The sequence below is a fragment of the Mesoplodon densirostris genome, chromosome 1, assembly GCF_025265405.1.
Source record: "Mesoplodon densirostris isolate mMesDen1 chromosome 1, mMesDen1 primary haplotype, whole genome shotgun sequence".
NCBI classification, from domain to species: Eukaryota; Metazoa; Chordata; class Mammalia; order Artiodactyla; family Ziphiidae; genus Mesoplodon; species Mesoplodon densirostris.
The window spans coordinates 102,639,306-102,663,621 of record NC_082661.1 but is presented as its reverse complement, the minus strand read 5'-3'; the positions used below and the strand labels follow the sequence as shown (position 1 = coordinate 102,663,621).

Genomic DNA, 24,316 nt, shown 5'->3' with positions numbered 1-24,316 from the left:
TAAAAAAATTTAGAATAGAGATTTGTTATTTACTGTTATGCCTTCAGGTTACCCTGATGGTCCACAAGGCAGAGCTGCCTGCAAAGAAAGACTAGAGGGGAAGTAAAAATAAAATATAAAAGTGCCACCTATCAAGATTTGTATACTACTAAAAACCTGTTTACATAAAACGCTCACGTGATTACATTTTAAATGAAGACAAATACAAACAACAAAAGCATACTGGTAAGTGCTTAGGCCTGCGGCCGTGGTAATGCTGAAGGATGACTTGTTGGTATTCCAGAAGCCCTTCTGCTCAGCGGCATTCCCACCCACCCCCAGTTCCACCCCCAAACCATAGCCTGTTAACTTGTATACTGGTGGACATTTGAAATCCAGACACTCTTTTGGCTTTCATTCTCATCCAGATTTGCTTATGATATGGGTATGATAATTTCTCTTCAGGTTGGTGTGTTTTGCGGTAGGTAAACAATATTCAATGCCTGCTGTACGAATCAGTATTCTGTTTCTCAACAACATATGAATTAGAAATGCTAAGACCTGAACCAGATGACAATTGGTACAGATGTTCTTCCCAACTGCCATTCCTTCCAGGTAGCCCCAAGATTTCGTGTATACAATATACTGAAAACCTCATTTGTCTCCAAAGTGGTTCCAATGCAGAAATGTCTGGAGGAACTACTTTGGGGACCCCAACCCTGTCACCAAGTGACACCTCATAAGCACAGCACAGATGCCTTCAACGTGCAGCTACAGACCCACCTTTGTCCAGTTTAAAAATGAAAAGGACGGTGTGGGCACTGCATTAAGAGGATTAAAAGATCCAGTCTATTTTCAGATTCTCTTTGCATTGAAAAGACAAGATATGAAAACACTAGCTTTAAAGACCATTTATTTATTGATCTTAAATATTTACAACTCATGGGTTAAAATATCTATCCATTTATTACCAATGGGCTATTTTTGGGGGGATTTTTGTTAGGAAGGGGTTTCACCTGTTATCTTTACCACTTTTATTTCTGAGGGAAGAGAATTCCAGGTTATCTTTCTAACTATATTCTGCTTTCTAGTTGTTTTAAACCAGTCATCTGGCTATCTTAGTAAATCTCAACGATAGCCTCATTAACATCTCTGAAAAGAAGGTCCCACTGACTTAGCCACTGCCACATATCAGCTCCTAAACAACCTACTGTGCAAAGCATATTCAATACATATAATGACACTTCTGAGTGACCGCAAATGTACACCGATAGCATTCCGATGGAAAACCAGAAATGGAATTTCTTCAAGAAACATAATAATGGGGGACACGGAGGCACAGCAAGGATTTGTGAAGAATGTATCAAGGTGAACTGATATTTCCACTTAAATAGCAAACAAAAACCCCTCCAGCCTAAACAGTTCCTTTGTACACTACTATTTTATTAGACCCCAAGTAAGAACATCTTTAACGCTTTAAGAAGATTACTATAAATTACTCTATAACTTATGTTTTGCATGGTTTTTAAATGTTCATAATGCTATAATTTATTTACTTAATTTTACACGAAGATATAAAAAAATAAATATTGCCATGCATAACTTGTTGATATTTTTTAAAAACCACAAATAAATAACTCGAAATGTTGTCTAGAGAAATTGTTCCTGCATACTTGTTAATTACAGGGGACTCGAGCAAGTCTATTTTAATATAGGATCCTCAAACTGAAAAAGCTTCCAAACAAAGCCAAATATAATGCCCTTAAATGATCAAAATGTAATTAATGCTAAGGGAAAGAAAACAATACAAACCAAAACTGGAGTGCAAACACCTTTTTCGCTGTAGGTTTTAATGGAAAAGGTTTGTGAGCAAATGGGGTTCCTTCCCAAGGGCATGCTGGAAACATGGAAAGTGAAGTGAGAGGAACTGGGGAGCCTTCCTCAGTCAACCTCTTATTTCAGCTTCCTGAAACGTCCCTGGTTAAGTCTTGTGATTAAAGAGACACAGACAAGCATTTATAAATGTCCATCAAGGTTCCTCGTTAAAGCTAAAGTCACACACTAGGGACAGGTGGTCCGAAGGGTAATTGAAGGACGGTAGTCGGTTGGGTCCAATCTGCTCCTCGGTGAGCAGATCCAGGGCTGACCTCACGCTGAGTGCATGCTTGGAATACCAGATATAATCCAGAGTGTGGCGGCACTCACCCGAGGTCCGGATCTTCCAGGTCGTGTACGGAGGTTCCGACTGCCCATCCGCGCTCAGCAGCTTGTAGGCGCTGTTCAGGTTGAGGCTGGAGGATGCGAAGTGTCTGTAGACCTCCTCTGTTGGCTCTGCGTTGAAGTCCCCACAAACGATAAGGGGGATCTTGGCTCCCTGGGTGAAGCTCTGCAGCTTCTGGAGAAGGTCACAGCCTTGAGCCGATCGAAACCGCTCCCAGCCAGTGCGAGCCTTTAGGTGGGTGACGGCGATGCAGAACTGCCGGCTGGACTCCTTGCACTCTAGGGTCTGGGCAATGGCCACCTGGTTGGTTTTCAACGTCATGGCCGTCAGCCTGATGTTGGCACTGTTGACTAGCTTGAATCGGTTTTGGAGAAAAAACAAGGCACAGCCATCTGGTCCATTGTTGTGTTCCACATCCAGACAAGGTGACCAGGGCTTGGGGAAAAACGCGCCCTGATAGCCCAGTCTACTGAGGAGGGGGTGGAAGGTGTCAAAGTAGTGGTCCACCTCTTGGAGGCACAGTATATCGGGCTGGTAGGCTAGGATTTCTTCCAGGATGAGACATTTCCTTTCTTCCCACTTGAGTGCTTCAAGGGGGCACTGTACAAAGTTGTCTTTGCCTTCTCCAAGAGCTGAAAGAAAAAAGCCGGTCAGTGGTCAGCTACTAAGAACCGCTACTAAGTACCTGCGAGTCTCCTTAGGTTTGACGCTACCCAAGACCTTCAGAGTGCTTCCCCTGCTTCAGATGCTCTGGGTGGTTCTTCTCCTACTGCACCGACCTACCAAACTGAATAACCTCTTACCATCCAGATGAAGCAAGCAACTAACTGACCCTTTCGTATTAAAACTATTTCTTGTCACTATATTCTAGGACATAAGATCTTCTTAAGTTTTACCTTTAGACAGTGTTCTGTGGCGTCCGACAGATCTAAACTATGCCAGATGAAGTAAATACACTTAACTCTATAGAGTGCTTTCAACACTGACTTATAATAAGCCACACTAGGCCTTTATAGACACCACTTAGAATAAATGACACCCATTTAAAATGGGCAGCTTTTCCCTACACCTGGAAAAAACAAATGAATCAAAGATTGGAAAGTCAGGGAGTATGCCCTTCTTTTCCAGAAAAAATGGTGACCCTGGTTTCTTCTTAAAATTTCAACTGCGACATGATCGGCAATAAAGTTGACTGACACACCTGTTTTTTAACTGAGCCGACCCAGGAAAGGAGTCCTTTCTACCGTACAAAGTAATATCTTAAAGCACAGAGAACTGAAGCAACATCTCTGGCCTCAAATTATGAAGAGGCGTCTGGATGAGAACCTGGCCTCAGGAGTACCCCGACTCAGCACCACCCCTACACAGCCCCCATTCCCTGCAGAAGGTTCAGGGTCACCCGTTCGGTAGACTCAGTCTCCCCCTTCCAGGTGCTATCTTAATGCTGTGGACTCAAAGCGGGAGACAACTGGTGAAAGCTTATGGGCTAACAAGAGACAGGAAGCACGTGCCGGGAAGCAGACACTTTCCCCGAACACGGAAAGTCTGCACACGTGGAGGGTAAGGAGTACGTCTTCAGCTGATGGATAGAGGGCAGTGAAGGCCAGACGACACCCCTTCCTAGCCTCCCCGTGTGGGAGCTCCCCAGGCCCGCCCCGCCCTCTCCCTGCGCACAGGGCGGGGGCACAGGGCGGGGCAGGAAGGCGGTCACAGCGCAGGCGTACCTTGGGCAAGGATGTTCCACTGCATGACCCGGATAGGTGCGTGGTTACTACTGGGGCCATCGGCCCTCAGATCCACGAAACCCCGCTGGAAGCGGGGAGGCCGAGTGTGCAGGACGGCCCTGCACTCCTCAAGGAGCTCTTTAGGATCAATGGGCTCCAGATGTTCCGGGTCGGGTGCCACCAGATACTCTGGGTGCTGGGAGGCGGAGCTGCCGTCCAGGGTCTTGGTGAGAGCGCTGTAGAGCCGGCTCGTGCCGCTTCCCATGGGACACGCTGCGGGGAAGGAAAGCACAGTCACTCGCCCGGCTCCTCGCCCAGCCAGAAGATAAGGCACTTACTGTCCACGGAAGCCGCAAGCTCGCGAGCTCCCTTTAGGGCGATGTTGCCACGTTCGCGTTCTACAGGGTGGATCAAAGGAGTTTCCGGGTTCTAGCTTTCTCTTAGGGCGGGTACTTGAAATATCGCTGTTGAGATACCTCGATCTTTATGGCTTATTCTAACCTAGAATCTGTCTTTATAATTTACAGACACAGCCTTATGAAAGCATAGCTAAACAAAATCCATATTCCTTTTTCTGTGCATTTTAAGTGAGAACGTGAAGACCAGTGTGTACAGAGCCAGATATCAGAAAGCCCAGTTAATCCTGGAGAACAGATTCGGTTAGAGCAGGCTGTTGCCCTAGCCATGTCACCTATACAGATCCCTCTGCTATGGCGAGAATCGGCTGGATTAAATCCATATCCCACTTCTCGTACATGTTAACTGTACACCAGGGATCTGGCTTTCTGTGGGACTCTGAACATCATTGAGCAGTGTGGTCTGTAATCTAATATCGATTGCCAGATTTTTAACAAATCAGAAAAGGGGTTGGGAGCAGAGGCAGTTGTCCACATTTTCTGGGATCCTGGGAGAAGAAAGGGTGCAGGAAGCACTGTCAGTGCACTTCCTAGGGCTTCCTCTTGTTATCTAACTGGACAATAACTCACTAAGGAGACTACAGCACAACCTTCAACAAGTCCGCATAAGGAGAGTTGTGCCTGGCACCTCGCTTGTAAGTAGCCGCCTGCTCCTTTAAAGGTCAGCCTTGTTTCCTCTTCATTATAGTGTGAATTAGGGGCACGTTCTACCTGGAAGCACCTCCTCGATTCCACGCCTGGTTCCTGGTATGGAGGAACCTGGATTTCCCTACCCCGTCCAAGTCCTGGCCTCCTCTTGAAGGACACAAAGTTTCCTTCATAAAACGTATTATGTGGCAAGCTGATTGCATCTGAAACTAGCAGTTGATCGAACTTGCTGTAGCACGTCACAAAAGCAGATTAAAGTGTTCACCACCAAGGGTTAACAAGCATGCAAGCATGCTTTCTATTGTTCCCTTTCATCAACTCAAAAGTAGTGCCCCAACAAGAAAGCTAGATGAAGGCAAAGAAACACACCAGTTTTCCCAACATACATTTCTGTGCACGTGCGACTGCCAGCAAGCCTGTTCTTCTCACAAACGCACATGCATGAACACACGCACACACCTGTTCCGAAACTGTTTGATTTGAATATATTAAATTCCTTTAAATAAATTTGTTTGCCTATCTGAGTGCATGGGTCCAGAGGAATTTTCTTCTTGGCTGGCAGTACAACTCTGAAAATCTTTCTTCTGTACTTCTAGTTTTTTGGGTTTTTTTTAAGGCAGTAAAAATATTACTCAGCCATAAAAGGAAACAAAATTGAGTTATTTGTAGTGAGGTGGATGGACCTAGAGTCTGTCATAGAGAGTGAAGTAAGTCAGAAAGAGAAAAACAAATACCGCATGCTAACACATATATATGGAATCTAAAAAAAAAAAAAAAAGATTCTGATGAACCTAGCTGCAGGGCAGGAATAAAGACGCAGATGTAGAGAATGGACTTGAGGACATGGGGAGTGGGAAAGGTAAGCTGGGACGAAGTGAGATAGTGGCATGGACATATATACACTACCAAATGTAAAACAGCTTGCTAGTGGGAAGCAGCCACATAGCACAGGGAGATCAGCTCGGTGCTTTGTGACCACCTAGAGGGGTGGGGTAGGGAGGGTGGGAGGGAGACGCAAGAGGGAGGGGATATGGGGATATATGTATGTGTATAGCTGATTCACTTGGTTATACAGCAGAAACTAACACACATACACAAATTAAAAAATAAATAAATAAATAAATAGATAAATAAATAAAAGGCAGTAAAAAGTCCTACTGGGGGACTTCCCTGGTGGCACAGTGGTTAAGAATCCGCCTGCCAACGCAGGGGACATGGGTTCGAGCCCTGGTCTGGGAAGATCCCACATGCTGCAGAGCAACCAAGCCTGTGCACCACAACTACTGAGCCTGTGCTCTAGAGCCCGTGTGCCTAGAACCCGTGCTCCGCAGCAAGAGAAGCCACCGCAATGAGAAGCCCATGCACCGCAATGAAGAGTAGCCCCCACTTGCTGCAACTAGAGAAAGCCCGTGCACATCACGGAAGACCCAACACAGCCCCCCCAAAAAAAAAAGTCCTACTGGTTTCTCAAGTGTGGTTTCCAGATCAGCAGCATCACCCTAACGGTCGACCAAACTGTCACAGGGCGTCACAGCAAATCCACAGGGGCTCCAGTGTGTGGCATTTGTCAGGCTCTAGGCAAATGACCAGCCTGATGCAGCTCACTTTCAACAGGACTGCTCTACATCCTTTTAATGCCATCATATCCTTGCCAAGCTGAGCTCTGGGGTAGTTGCTGTGATAAAAAGCAAGTACCATGTGAAAAGGAATGTGAAAAAGAGGGTAGCACAGTGTCCAACAGGAGTCGAAGGTTTGAGGAGTTTCGTGAAGCCAGAAAGACTATCCTGAGCCACACTTCTTTCTAAAAACGTAGAAAAACCTTCACATGAAATGAATAAGGAACAGGTTCACGTCTGTTCAGACAATAAACGTGTGCTGGAAAGATACAGTGAGAAAGCCAATCAAAATTATATCCTATTGCAAAATGAGCTAAAAGACAATGACAGAATAGCCTAAATCAGAAAACTCAGAAGTGAGGCAACACAAGAAATTAGTAACAAAAAACATAACAAAAAGAAATGAGGAGATAAAGCATTTAAGAGACAGTGGCAAACATTATGTACTAATTTTAAGTGAAGATGCAACATATGGATAAACAGGGGTTCTTGTAGCAGGAAAACCAATGCCAGGAAATGAAACAAATACTAAAAAACTATAAATCGAGAAAACTTTTAGGAGTACAAAGTTTCAGTCATGCAGGATGAATTCAGTTCTGGAGGTTTAACGTACAGCATGGTGACTATAGTTAACAATAATGTATTCCATACTTGAAATCCTCTGAGAGAGGAGATCTAAAGTGATCTCACGTCCCCACTCCCTCAAGCACACAGGGTAACTATGAGAGTGAGATATGTTAATTAGCTTGACTGAGGTAATTATTTCACAACGTTTACAAATATCAAAATATCGTGTGGTTTACCTGAAATACATACAATTTTTATTTGTTAATTATACCTCAATAAAGCTGGAAAAAATAAAGTGAATGGTTTAAAAGGTAAAAATTATGAGGTTAAAAAAACATGTATCATGGACACACGTACCTGAGAATATCAACCCAGAATGACCAACACCAACTGGGCTGTAAAGAAATAGAAAAAGAAAAAATCCCTTGGGCTCTAGGCAAAAACAGCAAAAACAAAACAGCAAGGACAATTAGAGTATCACCGGACTTCAACTGAAATGTTTTATACCAGAAGCAAATGAAGTTACGTATTTCAAATATATGTCAAACTTTATATATATGGCTCATCAGTACACGAGCCAAGGATTTTATATCCAGCAAAACTGGAATACTGATGCCAGGAGCACTTCTTCCAGAAACTACTAGAGTAGGGGATGGCAAACTGCAGCCAGATGTATTTTAGTACAGTCCTCAAGCAAAGAATGGTTTTAAAGAGATGTTACACACACACACACACACACACACACACACAAAATATGCAACAGGATTGTTTTTGGCCCTCAAAGCCTAAATGTTTACTATCCTGCCCTTTTCAGAAAGGTCTTTGCCACCCCTGGAACTAGAGAACAAGATTTAGACCAAAATGACCAGAGACACTGATTTAAAAACTGGTGGTACTATATTAAACATATAGCCACTTAGAAAATCAAGTCTAAATGAGGTTAAAAGACAGAGTACAATATGCAATGGCTATGCGATCTGATAATGAACCAATGAAGATTTAGTACACCCCAAAAAAAGCATGGAGGTGGGGGGAAGCAAGGACCAGAAAGAAGCAAGCATATTCAATTAAAAATTGTTTAACTGGGGCTTCCCTGGTGGCGCAGTGGTTGAGAGTCCGCCTGCCGATGCAGGGGACACGGGTTCGTGCCCCGATCCCGGAAGATCCCACATGCCGCGGAGCGGCTGGGCCCGCGAGCCATGGCCGCGGAGCCTGTGTGTCCGGAGCCTGTGCTCTGCAACGGGAGAGGCCACAGCAGTGAGAGGCCCGCGTACAGCAAAAAAAAAAAAAAATTGTTTAACTGTTTTTAGGGAATTCCCTGGCGGTCCAGTGGTTAGGACTCTGCTCTTCCACTGTAGGGAGCATGGGTTTGATCCCTGGTCGGAGAACTAAAGATTCCCGTAAGCGACATGGGAAACGGTGGTGGTGAATTTAACGACAGCGATTTTTGATTTTTGGTGGAGGTGTTGGGAAAATAGGGAACAGGACAGAGAGTAGAGATGTATTTTGAGAAAATCTTGCCCCCCTCCCCCAAAAAAGGAGAGAAATGGAATGGTGGCTGGAGATGGAGGCATGAGAATTTGGGGAAGCTGCAGTATCATGTTTGTTTGCTAACGGGGGTGACACAGCAGAGGGAGAAACCCACGAAGCAGGAGACTTCAGGCATGACGACATGAGGAAGCCGACAAGTCCTCCCCCCAAACAATTATCAACCCGGGCGCGAGTGTCAAAACCAGCCATTTCAGTGCTCTGGATGTAGACCAAAGGCATACAACGAACTGAGAAGCTTTTATTCACGAAAGCTATTGAACTTCAGTTAAGGACAGTGCTAGCCTGTGCCCGGTCCTGCCGGGGCTGGTCCCACCCCTCCCCCTCAGCTCCATGGAAGTATTCAACTAGGGCAGCAAAGGTACTAAATTAAAATCTGCCCAAAAGAAAGGCCCAGGCCCTGATGGCTTCGCTGGTGAGTCTATCAAATATTTAAATAAGAAGCAGCAATCCTTCACAAACTCCCACTTACTGCTTCCCACGTATAGCCACTCTGGAAGACAGTTTGACAGTTTGGCAGTTTTTACAATACACATAGAATTCATGCCTCTAGGTATTTACCTAAGTGAACTCCAGTTCATTCAGGAATATGTATGCAGGGACTTCCCTGGTGGCACAGTGGTTAAGAATCCGCCTGCCGGGCCTCCCTGGTGGCGCAAGTGGTTGAGAGTCCGCCTGCCGATGCAGGGGATACGGGTTCGTGCCCCGGTCTTGGAGGATCCCATATGCCGCGGAGCGGCTGGGCCCGTGAGCCATGGCCGCTGAGCCTGCGCGTCCGGAGCCTGCGCGTCCGGAGCCTGTGCTCCGCAACGGGGGAGGCCACAACAGTGAGAGGCCCGCATACCGCAAAAAAAAAAGAATCCGCCTGCCAATGCAGGTGACACGGGCTCAATCCCTGGTCCTTGGCATGTGGAAGATCCCACATGATGCGGAGCAACGAAGCCCGTGCGCCACAACTACTGAGCCTGCACTCTAGAGCCCGCGAGCCACAACTACTGAGCCCGCGTGCCTAGAGCCCGTGCTCCGCAACAAGGGAAGCCACCACAATGAGAAGCCTGCGCACCGCAAGAGTAGCCCCCACTCACCTCTAGAGAAAACCCGTGTGCAGCTATGAAGATCCAACGCAGCCAAAAATAAATAAAATAAATTAAAAAAAAAAAAAGGAATCCCATGATACTGAGCTGGAGTCAGAGACATCAGCCTGAATTCATGTTTCACTTACTATACGTATATAGATGTGTAGATACAGAGATAATTAGCGACATGGACGGCTCTGTTTTTCCACTTGCTGTCTGCCATGAGCTAATCATTTGTTTAGTTAATGCTACCATCCACCTGCTTTATTCCCATGCTACAAATGTCTATTTTATATCTTTATATGTCCGGGGTTATTGTGAGGATAGAAACATAAATCTAAAACATTTTGGTAAAATATAACATTACTTCTTAAGGAATTTTGTTTGATTTTTTTGTGGGACCCTAGGAGGTCCTGATGCCTTGTCATGCCCCGGCAGATAAGGTACTTCTGTGGCAATGAACGCTTTCAGTTAAAACTGTCATTTTTACATGATGCTATGTAAACATATATAAGAAATACACATGAATATTTATATATTTACATGTATAACATAAGCTATATTTAGCCAACAAGTATAAAAATTGAAACGGACACATTCTACACTCACATTCTACACTCACATTCACAACTCAGCGTGCGCACACGGCATACATAGATATCTAAGAGGAGGTTCACAGAACAGCTTTTTTCTGCATGACATCTGGGCCATTTTCTGGTGTATTCCATTTCTTTTTTAAAAAATGCTAGTTGTGACCCGACTACGTTTGGTTTCCGACCCACTGATGAGGCGCTGCTCCAGCAGCAGCTCGGGGCGGGGTTCATGGGCCACTGGGGATGTGTGAGACTCTTGGAGCCATGCACGGCCAAGGTTTTCATGACGCTGAGACCCCACGTGTCGTGTTCTCTGTCTTGGTGCTTGTTCTCCGCACAGCCGTGGTGACCGCTACCCTGTCAGCACGTCTCGGGCACCGAGCGGCCCCAGGCTCCACTAGTGGCCACTGTGCACATTCCCATCACTCAGGGTTTTAGTTTAAAAGTGCCTGTTTTACTTTAAAATGTTCCTTAGTGAAGTAGTAGTAAGTATCTCTGTTAAATGTGCAGCCTCGATGGCATAGCTTTAATATGTGACAAAATGGAGCGTCCACAGAAACACGCTGCACGCAAGATACGCTGCCTTAAGGAAAAGCGCTCGGGTGAGCGTCTGAGCTGCAAAATGAACTCGTCCCTGTCTTCATGGAATACCATTTCACCTCGAAGAACCGACAGCCTATAGTTCATCACATACGGACACGAGGCAGACACTTACCCACTAAAATGTAAGAAGAAGTCAGCCTGTCACAACTGACAGCGTTTTTGCCCACGAGGAAAACTTCTGGAAAACATATCTGCCATCAGATATGGCAATTCTGGAAAACATATCTGCCATCAGATATGGCAATTCTGGAAAACATATCTGCCATCAGGAGCCTGACAGGTCCCCAATACTTAAAAAATGTTTCTGACAAGATTGGTGGTGAGAGTAGCTACAGTTATTTCTATATTGTGTAACACTTGGAAGATCTGCATAACCCAGTGAAACACCACTTCCCAAATAACCAATACCAAAACTTCATTGATATATATGGTATCAGATTCCACGTCACAAATAACTACGTATTAACATAGAGACTACCACAAAAAAAGACTATCCACAATTATCTTATAAGGCTATTAAAATACTTTTTTCCAATTATATTATCTGTGAGAGACTAAATTTTCTTCATATATTTTAACCAAACTATATCAAAACAGATTGAATGGAGAAGCAGATACGAGAATACAGCTGTCTCCTATTAAGCCAGACTTTAAAGAGATTTCCAAAACTGTCAAACAATGCCACTCTTTCACTAATTTTCTTTTTGTCTTGGAAAACAGTTCAAAAGTGTTACTTAGGTTAACACTGATTTTACTATTAAATGACTTGATAAACATTTAAAAATTCTCATCTTACTTTCTAACATGATATATAAACATAGATCATATTAATTATTTATACATTAACCCACATAAACAAAATTCTGTGGGACCCTCCGTATTTTTTAAGATTGCGAAGGGGTCCAGAGAACAAAAGGTGAGACTGTCTCTTCTAGACCAACCGTCACCTGAGTGTAGACATCCCGTTCCAGGGGATACAAGCAAAGCAATCCCCGGGGAGAAAATGAGAACTAAAAAAGGTGAAATGAAATAACAGAAAGTAGACATGTCTGTAATTCACACAGCGCACGTATCTGAATTTTTCTCAAACTGACGGAGCATCTGATCACAAAAGGTGGGAGAGGTCACTGCTGCTGGGCTGCCTCCACGGCACTCCAGAGACTAGTCCTATCTTCAAATCACGGACAAGCTTCCCTGACCTCTGGCCTTATATTTCTAAGCTAGATTTTCCATAGCTCAAAAATATTCTTCTCATAAAGTCAGGTTACTGAACCAAATCAGAAGGGATCTGGGGAAGTCCCAATTCATTTCTTCCTGTCTTCAGTTATTCTTTTCAGCTTTTATCGTAAGAACATACGAGCTTACTCAGTTATTTTTCAAGGCTTTATTTCCTAAAACTTTCTGGTAACATACAGACATCAATTCAAAGGAAGTGCTAGGGAATTAATAACTCAAAGTGGACACCATGGAGACTTCACATGCTATTTTTGTACTTATAACACCGTCGTAGCAAGGCTCAGAGCCACCCAAGAACTGCTAGGTGGTAAGGCAACTTATTTAAATTTGAGAACAAAGGAATGCTGAAGAGCATGTGACACCCTTCTGCCCCTCCCCCACCCTGAGGATGATGCCCATGACAGCTAATGACTGCTGAATGCTTACTATGTACCACTCGCAAATTAAGTCATTCTCACTCCATTCCTAGGAGGTAGCCACTCTGATTATTCCCCTTTTACAAGGAGGGTTCACTTAGTAACAATTCTCTCACCTGTTTTAAAAGTCATTTTTTTTTTCTTTTAGAGTATCGACCGTTTAAAAAATCTTTTCACACGTAAATACAAGTCCAATTCCAAAATTGCTTGCCTTTCTGCTGAAGTTTTATACCTTAATAGGGGTTGCCATTCAGGGCTTTAAAACGATCATCAAAGGACAGCAACATGGAAAGCCACTTTCCTGAGGCAAGGCAGCACAAACAATTCATCCAGGTGGTTGCTAAGATACTGGAAAGCATGAAATCTTGACAAAACCTCTACTGAACTTTTGGCACTCATACTAGCTTCTGGGTCAAATTTTACATGTGTTTGGAGTGTTATTTATTTGACCCCATATTATATTCGGTTTTTGCCCCAAATTCATTTTTTTTCCAGCCACTTTACTAGAGAAAGTATCAGCCATCATTTCAATGTAATGCACATGATGTAATTTATACAGGCAAAAGGCAGATGACAACAGCTTTATTTCTCATGCCTTTATTTCTCATTTAGCTGCACCACTCCCATCTCTTGCCACTTCCCAATCCTGTAAGCATATTTCCATATACACAGAGAACTGGATGCCTGCATTCCGTGATGATATGATGACGGTGAATAAATAAGTCACTCCTATTTTACTTTATAGGAATAACTCTTCTTACCTTTGTTAATAGCCTTTAAAGGTCTGCCAGAGAGTGAAGTAAGTCAGAAAGAGAAAGACAAATACTGTATGCTGACACATATATATGGAATTTAAGAAAAAAAAATGTCATGAAGAACATAGGGGTAAGACAGGAATAAAGACACAGACCTACTAGAGAATGGACTTGAGGATATGGGGAGGGGGAAGGGTAAGCTGTGACAAAGTGAAAGAGCGGCATGGACATATATACACTACCAAACGTAAGGTAGATAGCTAGTGGGAAGCAGCCGCATAGCACAGGGAGATCAGCTCGGTGCTTTGTGACCGCCTGGAGGGGTGGGATAGGGAGGGTGGGAGGGAGACGCAAAAGGGAGGGGATATGGGAACATATGTATATGTATAACTGATTAAATTTGTTATAAAGCAAAAAAATAAAAAATAATAATTAAAAATAAATAAAAAAATAAAGGTCTGCCAGAGAATTCAGATTATTTAGGTTCCAGAAATACAGCAGTGATATGTAAACTTCCCCCATTTTGTCATCCCTTTATTTTCCTAATAAAGCAAAAGTGGGCTAATTATTAAAATACAGAATACATTTACTCTTTAAGCTACTGATGACTAAAGCAACTCTAAAGCAACAGGCAGACCAACCATGTGCCAGCTATCAGAGGCAAATGATCAGGGTTTAATGAAAACACCGTCAATCAGTAACTAGAAGGCTGGATGAGAACCCAAACTGACTGGGCTCACCACCCCAAGCAGTCCTAACAGCACTCAGAAATCTCAGCAGAAAAACCTCTCTCCACGTAACATTTCTCTACTTACCCAGCAACTGCTTCTTCTAGAGTCTGCCCAAACCTTTCAGTCTGTTAATAATTTCTCATAACCAGCCTGAGCTTAGTCTCCTGAAACGATGGCTTGGCAAAAATACTGGTTAAAAAGCAAAAACTGAAGGAAAGCCAGGATTCTCTGGGTCCACGTCTGAGAAGCTGCTGGAACTGACCAGGCTTGGGCCCGCGGAAACCTCCAGGCGTAAAGTACCCAGAAGTGTAAAGCACAGACGTCACGGGAAGGCATCACTGAACAGCGAGCCTGTGCTGCCACCTACTGGCCGCGTGCTGAACCACCTCGGAAGTTTAGACGGCTAACTCAGCAGCTAGCTTTCACGGGGCTCCTTAGAGCAGCTTCCTGAACACACGCGGCCACCTTCAAAACAGTCACAAGATAACCATCGACCTAAAACAGCCTGGGTGTTGGATATGTGGTATAGTTCGTATTTACTGAAGAAGTCAAAGCTCCCCACCTCACAGCTTCATGGAGCAAGCCCCAGTGGCTCCCTTTTTCTTACACGTGGTCTTCTTCTCTTACTTAAATGACCCTTGACATTTGAACTACAATCCCTGTCCTTCACTCATTAGTTCTGTGAGGAATAGGGACTACATCTGCCTTGATTACCACTTCCCCTGGTAGCCGGTACCCGGCCTAGCACTTTAAAAACGTTGATAAAAGAAAGGATGGCAAGTGGGTGCAAAGTGTTAATTAAGGACCCCTGTCAAACACTGGCAGAAGAACCGCCTTACGTTGGTAGAGCACTTTATGGTGCACTAGGCACTTTTACTTGCTGAGACACCCGTTACCCTCTCAAGAACCCCTTGGCTATTTTATAGATGAGGCTCAGAAGTGACTTGTCCTGAGTCACTATTAAATGTACTCTTTTTGGAATTTTGTGAGACTGTAGTCAGGGTCCTCTCTTTGTGTTTATGTACCCATCAGCTAGAACACCGAAACTCAAAACAGTGCAACACGTCCCCGGAAGGTCCACCTGGTAAAGGCACACAACCACCTTCAAATTCTGTGACGCAGTGTGGACTTGTAGTACATTACACTCCCTGGGTCCTAGAGACCGTATTCTAAGCATGGGAAAGCCTTACGGCGAAAGCTTTCACTTTTCTCAGTGAGGCAAAATGGTCTTAAACACATGGACTCGGGTTAGGCTTCCTCATTTCAAATCCCGGTTCCTCCTTTACTAATCAGATCCTGACCAAAGTATTTACCTCTGTGGCTCACTTTCTTCACCTGGGGATCACTGTGACCTACTTCACTGGGTTACTGGCCGCTGAATTAAACTAGCTATACCCAGCACATTGGAAATGGGAGCTAAATGTTAGCTATTTTGTTACTGTTAGTGAAGCTCACTTTCTGGGTTTCAAGAGAAGCTGCTTTTAACATTTGAGAGCCCAGCATGTGCCATACTCCTTGCATGTATTTTCATTACTCTTTCCAACAATCCAGCAAAGTAGGTATTGTGTTTGCCTACTTTTATCAACACGGAGACTGAAGTTAAGCGATTACCTGGTTTTCTCAGGATTGCACAACTGGCAAAGGGTCAGGCCCTGGAGAAGGCTGCCTGCACCCTGGACCGCTGCTCGTCAGCATCCCTGACAGTGCTGAGCCAGAGTCAGGACAACGGGAGGGAGCCACACCAGGGGTGTGCACGGGGTCAAGAGGTCGAATTCCACCTCCTCCCTCTGCGAGGACGTCACGAGGACGTCACCGCCAGCACGGTGCGCACGCTGGCACAGCACAAAGTGTACAAAGCGGTGTAATGACCCACATGGCGTTACTAGAGATATCAAGTGAAGGTCACGGCTCTCAACCTAGCATGTCTAAAAATACAAGATCCTAGACACAGTGTGACAACCCCAACGACCTCTGCTAGGCAGCAGTCACAGACAGGAACGCCCAAGTGTCTTCCAGACAAGGCTAAGCTGTACCTTCAGTCACGCTCGATTCAGCTAGAGAATATGGCTAAGGGAAAAAGAAACCCCTCCACGATGAAAGCTGAGGTTAACCTGTTAAAATTGGTGCTCGATTGTTAGTGGCCTGGCCAAGCATTTCCACAAGCCGGGCTTTTCTAGCATAATGCTCTGCAGTGAAACTGAAAAGGCAGAAATGAAAAGAATCTGGTGGGACAGCAGCTCTCCAATAAGACATCAGGTCTGTGTTACTACCTGATGCCCATCACTAACATTCCCGGGATACTCAAGAAGTGGGCCAGGTTTACAGCTATGAATGGAAATATGGAGTGTGGGAGCCAAGAGGACTATTTTGCTGATATTCTTCCCTCTAGATCAGAGGTCCACACACTACAGCCCGTGAACAACATCTGGCCAGTGCCCTGTATTTGTGCTGCCTGTGATCTTTTACATTTTTAAATGGTTGAAAAAAAAACTAATAATATTTCATGATGTGAAAATCATTTGAAATTCACACTTCAATGTCCGTAAATAAGGTTTATGTATTGTCTGTGGCTGCTTCCACACTACAGCAGCAGAGTTGAACAGTTGTAACAGATATTTGGGCTATAAATCCTAAAATACACATAGCTACATATATTTACAACTACATAGGACACAATGTAAGAGTAGGCTTCTGTGAAAAAAAGGAGTGGAGAACTAGAAAATGTCCAGAAATTGTAAACGACTGCAAAATAGACACATTCAGAAAATCTCATGAAATAAAGACTTGAAAAAATGAGAGGAGCCATAGAGGGTGGATCCATATGGACAACAATCTGTCAAACGGGACTTTTAATAACATGAGAAGGGGGATGATTTAGTGATGAATATGATAAAATAACCCAAGAAATAATAGAAAATTTTCCTGTGCTAAAGAATGGGATGTCCTTAGACTGAATGGGCTCACCTGACACTGAGACATTTATCCTGACAGAACTTTTGAACACCAAGGACAAACAATCCTAAACTTCTGGTGATAACCAGTACTGACAAAGACATTTAAGCTCTGAGGGAAAATATTTTTATTAATGGGCATGTGTAACTTGTGTAATTAAAAAAATTATTTTAAAAAACTATCATGATGAAAAGCTGCTCGACATGACTAATTATTAGAGAAATGAAAGTCAAAACTACAACGAGGTATCACCTCACACCAGTCAGAATGGGCATCATCAGAAAATCTACAAACAACAAATGCTGGAGAGGGTGTGGAGAAAAGGGAACCCTCTTGCGCTGTTGGTGGGAATGTAAATTGATACAGCCACTATGGAGAACAGTATGGAGGTTCCTTAAAAAACTAAAAATAGAACTACCATACGACCCAGCATTCCCACCACTGGGCATACACCCTGCGAAAACCATAATTCAAAAAGACACATGCACCCCAATGTTCACTGCAGTACTATTTACAATAGCCAGGTCATGGAAGCAACCTAAATGCCCATCGACAGACGAATGGATAAAGAAGATGTGCTACATATATACAATGGAACATTACTCAGCCATAAAAAGGAATGAAATTGGGTCATTTATAGAGACATGGATGGATCCAGAGACTGTCATACAGAGTGAAGTAGTCAGAAAGAGAAAAACAAATATCATATATTAACACATATATGTGGAACCTAGAAAAATGGTACAGATGAACCGGTTTGCGGGGCAGAAATAGAGACACAGATGTAGAGAACAAACATATGGACACCAAGGGGAAAAGTGGCAGGGTGGTGGTGGGATGAATTGGGAGATTGGGATTGACATGTATACACTAATATGTATAAAATGGATAACTAATAAGAACCTGCTGTATAAAAAAATAAATAAAATTCAAAAAAGAAAAAAACTATCATGAAAATTTTCCAAATAAAATTCAGCATGAACCACCTAAAAGAGAAATGCACATCAACCTTGAATTGCTAAGTATTCATCAAGTGTGATAACCATTCAAGTGGTTATCAAGGTCCTATGAATCCCGATTAGAGTGACTCCTAACAATAAATATATATGCTGAGGGCTTCCCTGGTGGCGCAGTGGTTGAGAGTCCACCTGTCAATGCAGGGGACACGGGTTTGTGCCCCGGTCTGGGAAGATCCCACATGCCGCGGAGCGGCTGGGCCCGTGAGCCATGGCCGCTAAGCCTGTGTGTCCGGAGCCTGTGCTCCGCAACGGGAGAGGCCACAACAGTGAGAGGCCCGCATACCGCAAAAAAAAAAAAAAAAAAAAATATATATATATATATATGTATGTATGCTGAGTCTCCCTCTTCCTTCCAAGAAGCTGAATATACCTGCCTCACCTCTTTTAGCAAACATCCCATCACAGGAACCTACAGAGTACATATTTATCCACCTACCTACTCTATAAATTGTACGCTCCCGTTAGGTCAGTGTCAAGTTCTGTCTCACTGAACTTTCACAGATACACCAGTTCTTTCCTTTTCTTGAAGCTCGCTTTTGCTCAGGTAAACATTCTTGCTCAGGCGTCTCCTGAATTGTCTTAGGCCCCAAGCTCAAAACTCTTAACACTCTTCTAGAATTCTCTCCGGGTTTCCCAAACTTTCCAGGAGGAATAAGTACCTCTAGGAGTGGAGCTTATAAAATACTCCCAGATGATTCTCAAGTACCCCTTTTCCCAGGGTGTTCATCGCTGTTCCCACACCTGCCACCTTCTGGCACATGGTCTTCTCTCACCCTCCTTTCTCGCATTCAAAGCAAAGTTTTTTTCCAACAAATCTAGCCACACTCATGTCTTTCTTCTCAATCTCTGCTGCAATTAGTCATGAGAAGCAATAAAATATTTGGCCTTTTAAGTGTACTATGTTCAGTAATACTTGTGGATCAATTGATACCAATTTATCTTATTAATTTTTTTTCCCTAGGAAAAGTCCAGCAAGCGAAGTTAAATGATTTGCAAGTGTTCATACAAGTGTGTTGAATGTGAGTCTAGAGCCATGGTTACTAATTCAAAAGCCCCCAATAACTCACTGTATTTAAGCTCTTACCATTAAATGCTACAGGAAAACAATACCTTGGTTCTCCTACAAAGAAAGCAATTTATCTTTGTAGAAGCTTGATAATTACAAGCTTTTGCATTTCTTCTCTCTCATAAGCAGCTTACTCACACCGTTAAGGGACATACTAAATAAAGCCGCCTCCTCAAATGAGCCGGTATTTGCTTTTAAAATTGCACCAAGAAAAAAAGCAACATGTTCCAGTGATGGAAAACAGTAATTCAGCCAACTCTTCATTAGCTGAGGAGGAAGGCATTTATAAACCCACAGATGACACTGGACCAGTACAGTCATCCAGCACAGTAACTGTGGCAACTGCTGCTTCTTTATGGGGGCTGCTGTCCTTCCATAAGAAAAGGTAGCAAAACACTGCTAGGTCCCCCTTTAAATTCTAATAACCCAGCATTTGATGACTGCAAAGAGGCTGCACTTATCTTTCCAGTGACTTCTGACTGCCAAGGGGCGTTAAGTTAGGAAGGAACTGATTATCAAATGGGGTCAAGTGTGGGGCTTTATTACCCATCCCCCCGCAAAAAGGTGCTGAAGGGAAGAATAGCTTCAGTTCCCTGAAGGTTTCTCTAGCCAGATGTCTAAACCTTGGGGTCTGTAAAAATAATCTGGTTTTTATCATTGTTGCTATTTTGTTAAGTAATGTGGAATCTGGGGCCCACCGGTAACGATTCTGTTTAGTAAGTCTACAGTAGGATCTATGAATCTGCATTTATTTAAAAAGCACCTAATGCTGGTTCTGAGGCTCTTTGGGAAACATTTTGCAAGGTATCTCTTCTCTCACCCTGCCACAACCATGCCTCATGCCTTCCACTTTGCTCCTGGCTTTTCCCAAGCAAAGTGTTCTAATCTCTTTCCATTCTAAACTGCACTTCAAGGCCCAGCTCAAATGCCAACCACGTTTTGAAGCCAAAAAAGATCACCAATGCTAAAAGGGACTTTGCACTCTCTGGCATCCTTGTGCCATTTGCAAACCTTTAATTGTAACAGACTAAGAATAAAAGGTGTTTGATTTCATTAAACAGTCATGTCTTTGTGCAAAACTCACCTCTTACTGGGCACTAAACTCCTTAGAGGCAGGCTAAGTCTCATGTTCTTTTACCTCCTATAATAAAGCACCTACAGAGTGAGACAGACTGTAAGTTTTTGAATGAATGAGTGATCAAGCGATGAGCTGATGAATGCATTCATGAGTGTCTTCCAACAAGTAGCTGAAGCGAAAACTGCGCAGAAGCCAGAAAATTGCCTAGATCTTGTAGTAGTAACTGTCTATAATAGTTTACAATAGTTTAACTACCATAAAATATTTCAATTCCCTTCTAAAACTTCAAGGGACTTCCAGAAAGTTCATTAAACACGTTTCTGGGTCCAAAGCCTAAGATTCCAAATGTTCTGGCCTTTCTTCCTCAGCCAACAGCACAGCTCTCTGTATGTGTGTTACGTAAGCTATCTGTACTCCCAAGATGAGCCTACTGACTTAACTGCTCCGAGGGGCCTGGAGGAAATTTAAGGTGAAAGGTTAAGACAGGAGAGACGGCTAGGAAGACCCCAATTGGTTTCCTTTCATCCCTTCTCCCACCTCAAACCTAACAATGTTCCTCTTGAAAATTTCCAGCAAGAAAAGCCACTGACCTTCCCTGGTGGAGCAGTGGTTAAGCATCCACCTGCCAATGCAGGGGACACGGGTTCGAGCCCTGGGCCGGGAAGATCCCACATGCCGCGGAGCAACTAAGTCCATGCGCCACAACTACTGAGCCCACGTGCCACAACTACGGAAGCCCGCACGCCTAGAGCCCGTGCTCCGCCACCGCAATGAGAAGCCCTGCGCACCGCAACGAAGACCCAACGCAGCCATAAATAAATAAACTTATTTTAAAAATACTTTATATAAAAAAAGAAAAAACACTATCAGATATTAGGTGGTAACCATTCTAACAGTTATTTTATTGTGCCAAACTCCTATAGAACTGGAAAGATCTCAGTGACTGCCAAATTCACCCATTTTAAGGACACTGAAGAATTTAGAGTCTCCGGTAACCACTTTAACATCCTAATTTTATTTTACTTTATTTATTCATTTATTTTTGGCCGCACCGCAGGGCATGTGGGATCTTAGTTCCCCCGCCAGGGATCGAACCTGCATCCCCTGCGGTGGAAGCGCCGAGTCTTAAACCACTTGACCGCCAGGTAAGTCCCTAGTCACATTCTGGGTGATCACTTTAAGTTAAGAAAGCCACACTGAACATATTCTTTTTACTGCTCAATCTGTCCTTAAGTAAATCTGGGAATTCCCTGGCGGTCCAGTGGTTAGGGCTCAGGGCTTTTACTGCCCTGGCCCTGGGTTCAATCCCTGGTCTGGGAATCCCGCAAGCCACGCAGTGGGACCAAAAACAAAACAAAACAAAAAAACCCAAAACCGTTAATCCAGAACTTTTGGAGCAAAATGTAGTTATTTACAATCTAAGATGCTCTTACGTCTTAAACAGCAATAAACTTGAGCACAAACAAAATACACTTTTTTAGTGTGATAAAATTGCCAGTTTTGAAAGAGAAGCTTTATTCCTCATTTTGAACAGTATGACTACTTTGTATGTAAATTGTGGCCGCGGTAATGGGTCCTCAGGCAGAAACCTCGTTGGGCAAAAAGGGGAAATCCAGAACACGTGACGTATAAAATTGGCTCTTGGCCAAGACGGCATCACCTTTGCAAGATCTTAAGCCAGGTATACAGGACGCAGAATGACGCAAATATTAAGACGGGAAGGCTCCCGAAAGATTTCAAATGTATGTCCAAAGAGTCAAGGCGTGTTATAACACACTGTTCACATGACATTTTTCAAAATTCAGAAACCTAAAAGACACGCAGGTCACGTGATCCGATAAGTGTAACTTTAGATTTTTTGTTTGTTTGCATAAAATGTTCCATCATTAGTGCGATTAGAAACAAAACACAAATAATCTGTGGCCTCGGAAGGGGAAAACTTACAGGTCAAGAGCGAGAAATACAAAAACCACGGCATCGAACGGTAAGGATCAAACTAGAAGCTCCCGCGGGGTTCCGGTTCTTACCGGACGCGGTGTAAGCCCCAGGCAAGGGAAGGCGAGGGCAGAGCCGCAAAGGGGAGCGGAGACAGCGGCTCAGGGAGAGAGGGACCCGCTTCCCGGTCCGACCCCACCGCCCGGCGGCCCCCGGCTTCCCATTCATTCCGCGCCGTCTCCAGGTGGCGGCCGCGCGTTGGCCGCCGCCGCGTTCTCCGCCCGGAACCGCCGCGCACTCACCTGTTCGGGAGCACGACCTCGCGACGCCGCGGGCCGCCGAGGCCGCCGCCAGGAGCCGGGGGGAAGCGAGGCGGGGGGCGGCGGCGGGCGCGGGCGAGCGGCGGCGCGGCGGCGGGCCGGGCGGGCGGCGCAGGCCGGGCGCGTCCCTCTGCAGCAGGGCGGAGCAGAGCCGCCGCGGGCTCTGATACATGCCGGGCGCCGCCGCCGCCGCCGCCGCCGCGGCCCCTCGCGCGCCCGACCCACCCGCGGACCTCGCCGACGCGGGCAAGCCGAGCAGACTCTCGGGGGCGTCCGAGCGGAGGCTCCCGGGCTCCTTCTCTTCCCGCCGCGGCCCGGGGGAAGGTGCTGGGCAGGCGAGCCGGAGACTGAGCGGCTGATGCTGCGGCTGCTGCGACGCCAAGGCGCTGTCTGCAGCCAGCGGGCGAGAGCTGGGGGGTAACCGGCGAGCGCAGAGCGCTGACAAAGCGGACGGTACCAAGCGCAACAGGGAGGGGGGATCCATGGGACGGGAGCCCGGCGCGACCAGGCAGGGACTCCTCGAACCGGAGTGATACTGATTTGGGAGGAAGCGGGTCTTAAGCTATTTATAGGATGGGGGCTGTGGGAGGTTCAAAGTAACAAGGATCCCTTGAGGCGGTTTTAAAGGAATGAGCCTCCCCTTCCGCTGGCTGCAGTCGAAACGCCCACAGGCTGGGAGACCCAAGACTGCTCCAGGGCTGTGGCCCTGGAGACACGTGGGTGTCCGAGTAGAAGACAGCATCCGTGCATGCGTGTGAGTGTACGTGTGAATCCGGTAAAGGGTGTCCGCCCCCGACGCCGTCGGCGGGACATGTTGCGTTAAACGAAATTAAGCACGGTAAAGCCCCCACTGTGTGCGAGGGCGATGCTGAGGAAGACAACGTCCCTTTCCTCAAGAATGTTATCCTCAGGCAAAGGGGGGCGAAGGTGGCAAGAGAAATCAGACCATAAAGCTTTACAAGGTAGATTAAGATCAGTGCCACAAGTTTTCGCAAGTTTGGCGATAGAGGTCATAACAGGCCTGCGGTTTCTAGAAGGTTTATTAGAAGACTTGGCATTTGTGTTGGGCAAAGATTTGGAGGTCTCGGTTTTACACTTGTGGAATTTGGTGGGGGGAGAGAGTGATGGTGATTTACACGTGAAAAAGGGGAATAAAGAAAGCCCTGGGTGTATTTACAGGAACAACTCTTAGTTATGTAGGATGGAAGCTAAAGAGTAAGAAGACAGATGCTTGGATAGGTTATACTGCGGGTGGCAGACGTTATATTAGACGTAATTTGGTAGGAAACGGTGAGCTGTTTTGTGAGCTGCGCAAGGATATGATTTGGGGCTGTGGTTTCCTTGAGGTCATGTATCTCGGGCATGTGAAAAGGCAAGAGAGAGAAGTAGGCCAGCTGATAAAAAAAGTTATTCTAGACTTGCATCTAGTACTGGAAAAGAATGAATGGAAGAAATCTCTCAGCTAGATTTGGGCAGGAAATGATGACTAACCAGGAAGGGAAGTGGGGTGAGGGGGAGGGAGGCCCAAGACTGGATTCCTCTCTGAATGATTTATGACCTAGAAATGTTTTCTTGCCGGATTTCCCATGGTTCTGGTGATTCTCCTGTCTTGAGGAATTGGAAGCTTTTCGTTACCGAGGATATTCAATGTATGTTCAGGCCTGGGCTATATATATGACAACCCGAAGGTGTGGTTGCCATCAGCTGGCACAGGTTGATCATAACTCCTGGGAGATATACTTCTTGGCAAATCATTAACTCTCTTAGTCTCACTTTCCTTGTCTATAAAAACAGACAGAATCATACCTTAGTCACTA

The 24,316-nt window shown here is 44.9% G+C and overlaps 1 protein-coding gene across 2 annotated transcripts; it reads right to left on the bottom strand.

The window, feature by feature from the left end:
- Window positions 1-875: 875 nt before the first annotated feature.
- On the bottom strand, window positions 876-22,698 carry NOCT (nocturnin). Of its 2 annotated transcripts, none has more exons than XM_060089182.1 (3): window positions 22,482-22,698; window positions 3,925-4,197; window positions 876-2,832 (listed from the first exon to the last, which is right to left on the bottom strand). In XM_060089182.1, exons 1-3 carry the CDS (start codon window positions 22,669-22,671, stop codon window positions 2,009-2,011), a joined length of 1,287 nt encoding a protein of 428 aa, XP_059945165.1. In that variant the 5' UTR covers window positions 22,672-22,698; the 3' UTR covers window positions 876-2,008. The 2 variants fall into 2 exon arrangements, with proteins under 2 accessions (XP_059945165.1, XP_059945174.1); XM_060089191.1 differs by lacking the exon at window positions 22,482-22,698 and adding an exon at window positions 14,214-14,351.
- Between the last annotated feature and the right edge of the window lie 1,618 nt (window positions 22,699-24,316).

Excerpts from the sequence above, each read along its gene's own strand:
- NOCT (XM_060089182.1), bottom strand. The coding sequence starts at position 22,671 with ATGTATCAGAGCCCGCGGCGGCTCTGCTCCGCCCTGCTGCAGAGGGAC. Across the intron at positions 4,198-22,481 it reads GAGGTCGTGCTCCCGAACAG|CGTGTCCCATGGGAAGCGGC; the intron begins GTGAGTGCGCGG and ends CCTTCCCCGCAG. Across the intron at positions 2,833-3,924 it reads GTGGAACATCCTTGCCCAAG|CTCTTGGAGAAGGCAAAGAC; the intron begins GTACGCCTGCGC and ends TTTTTCTTTCAG.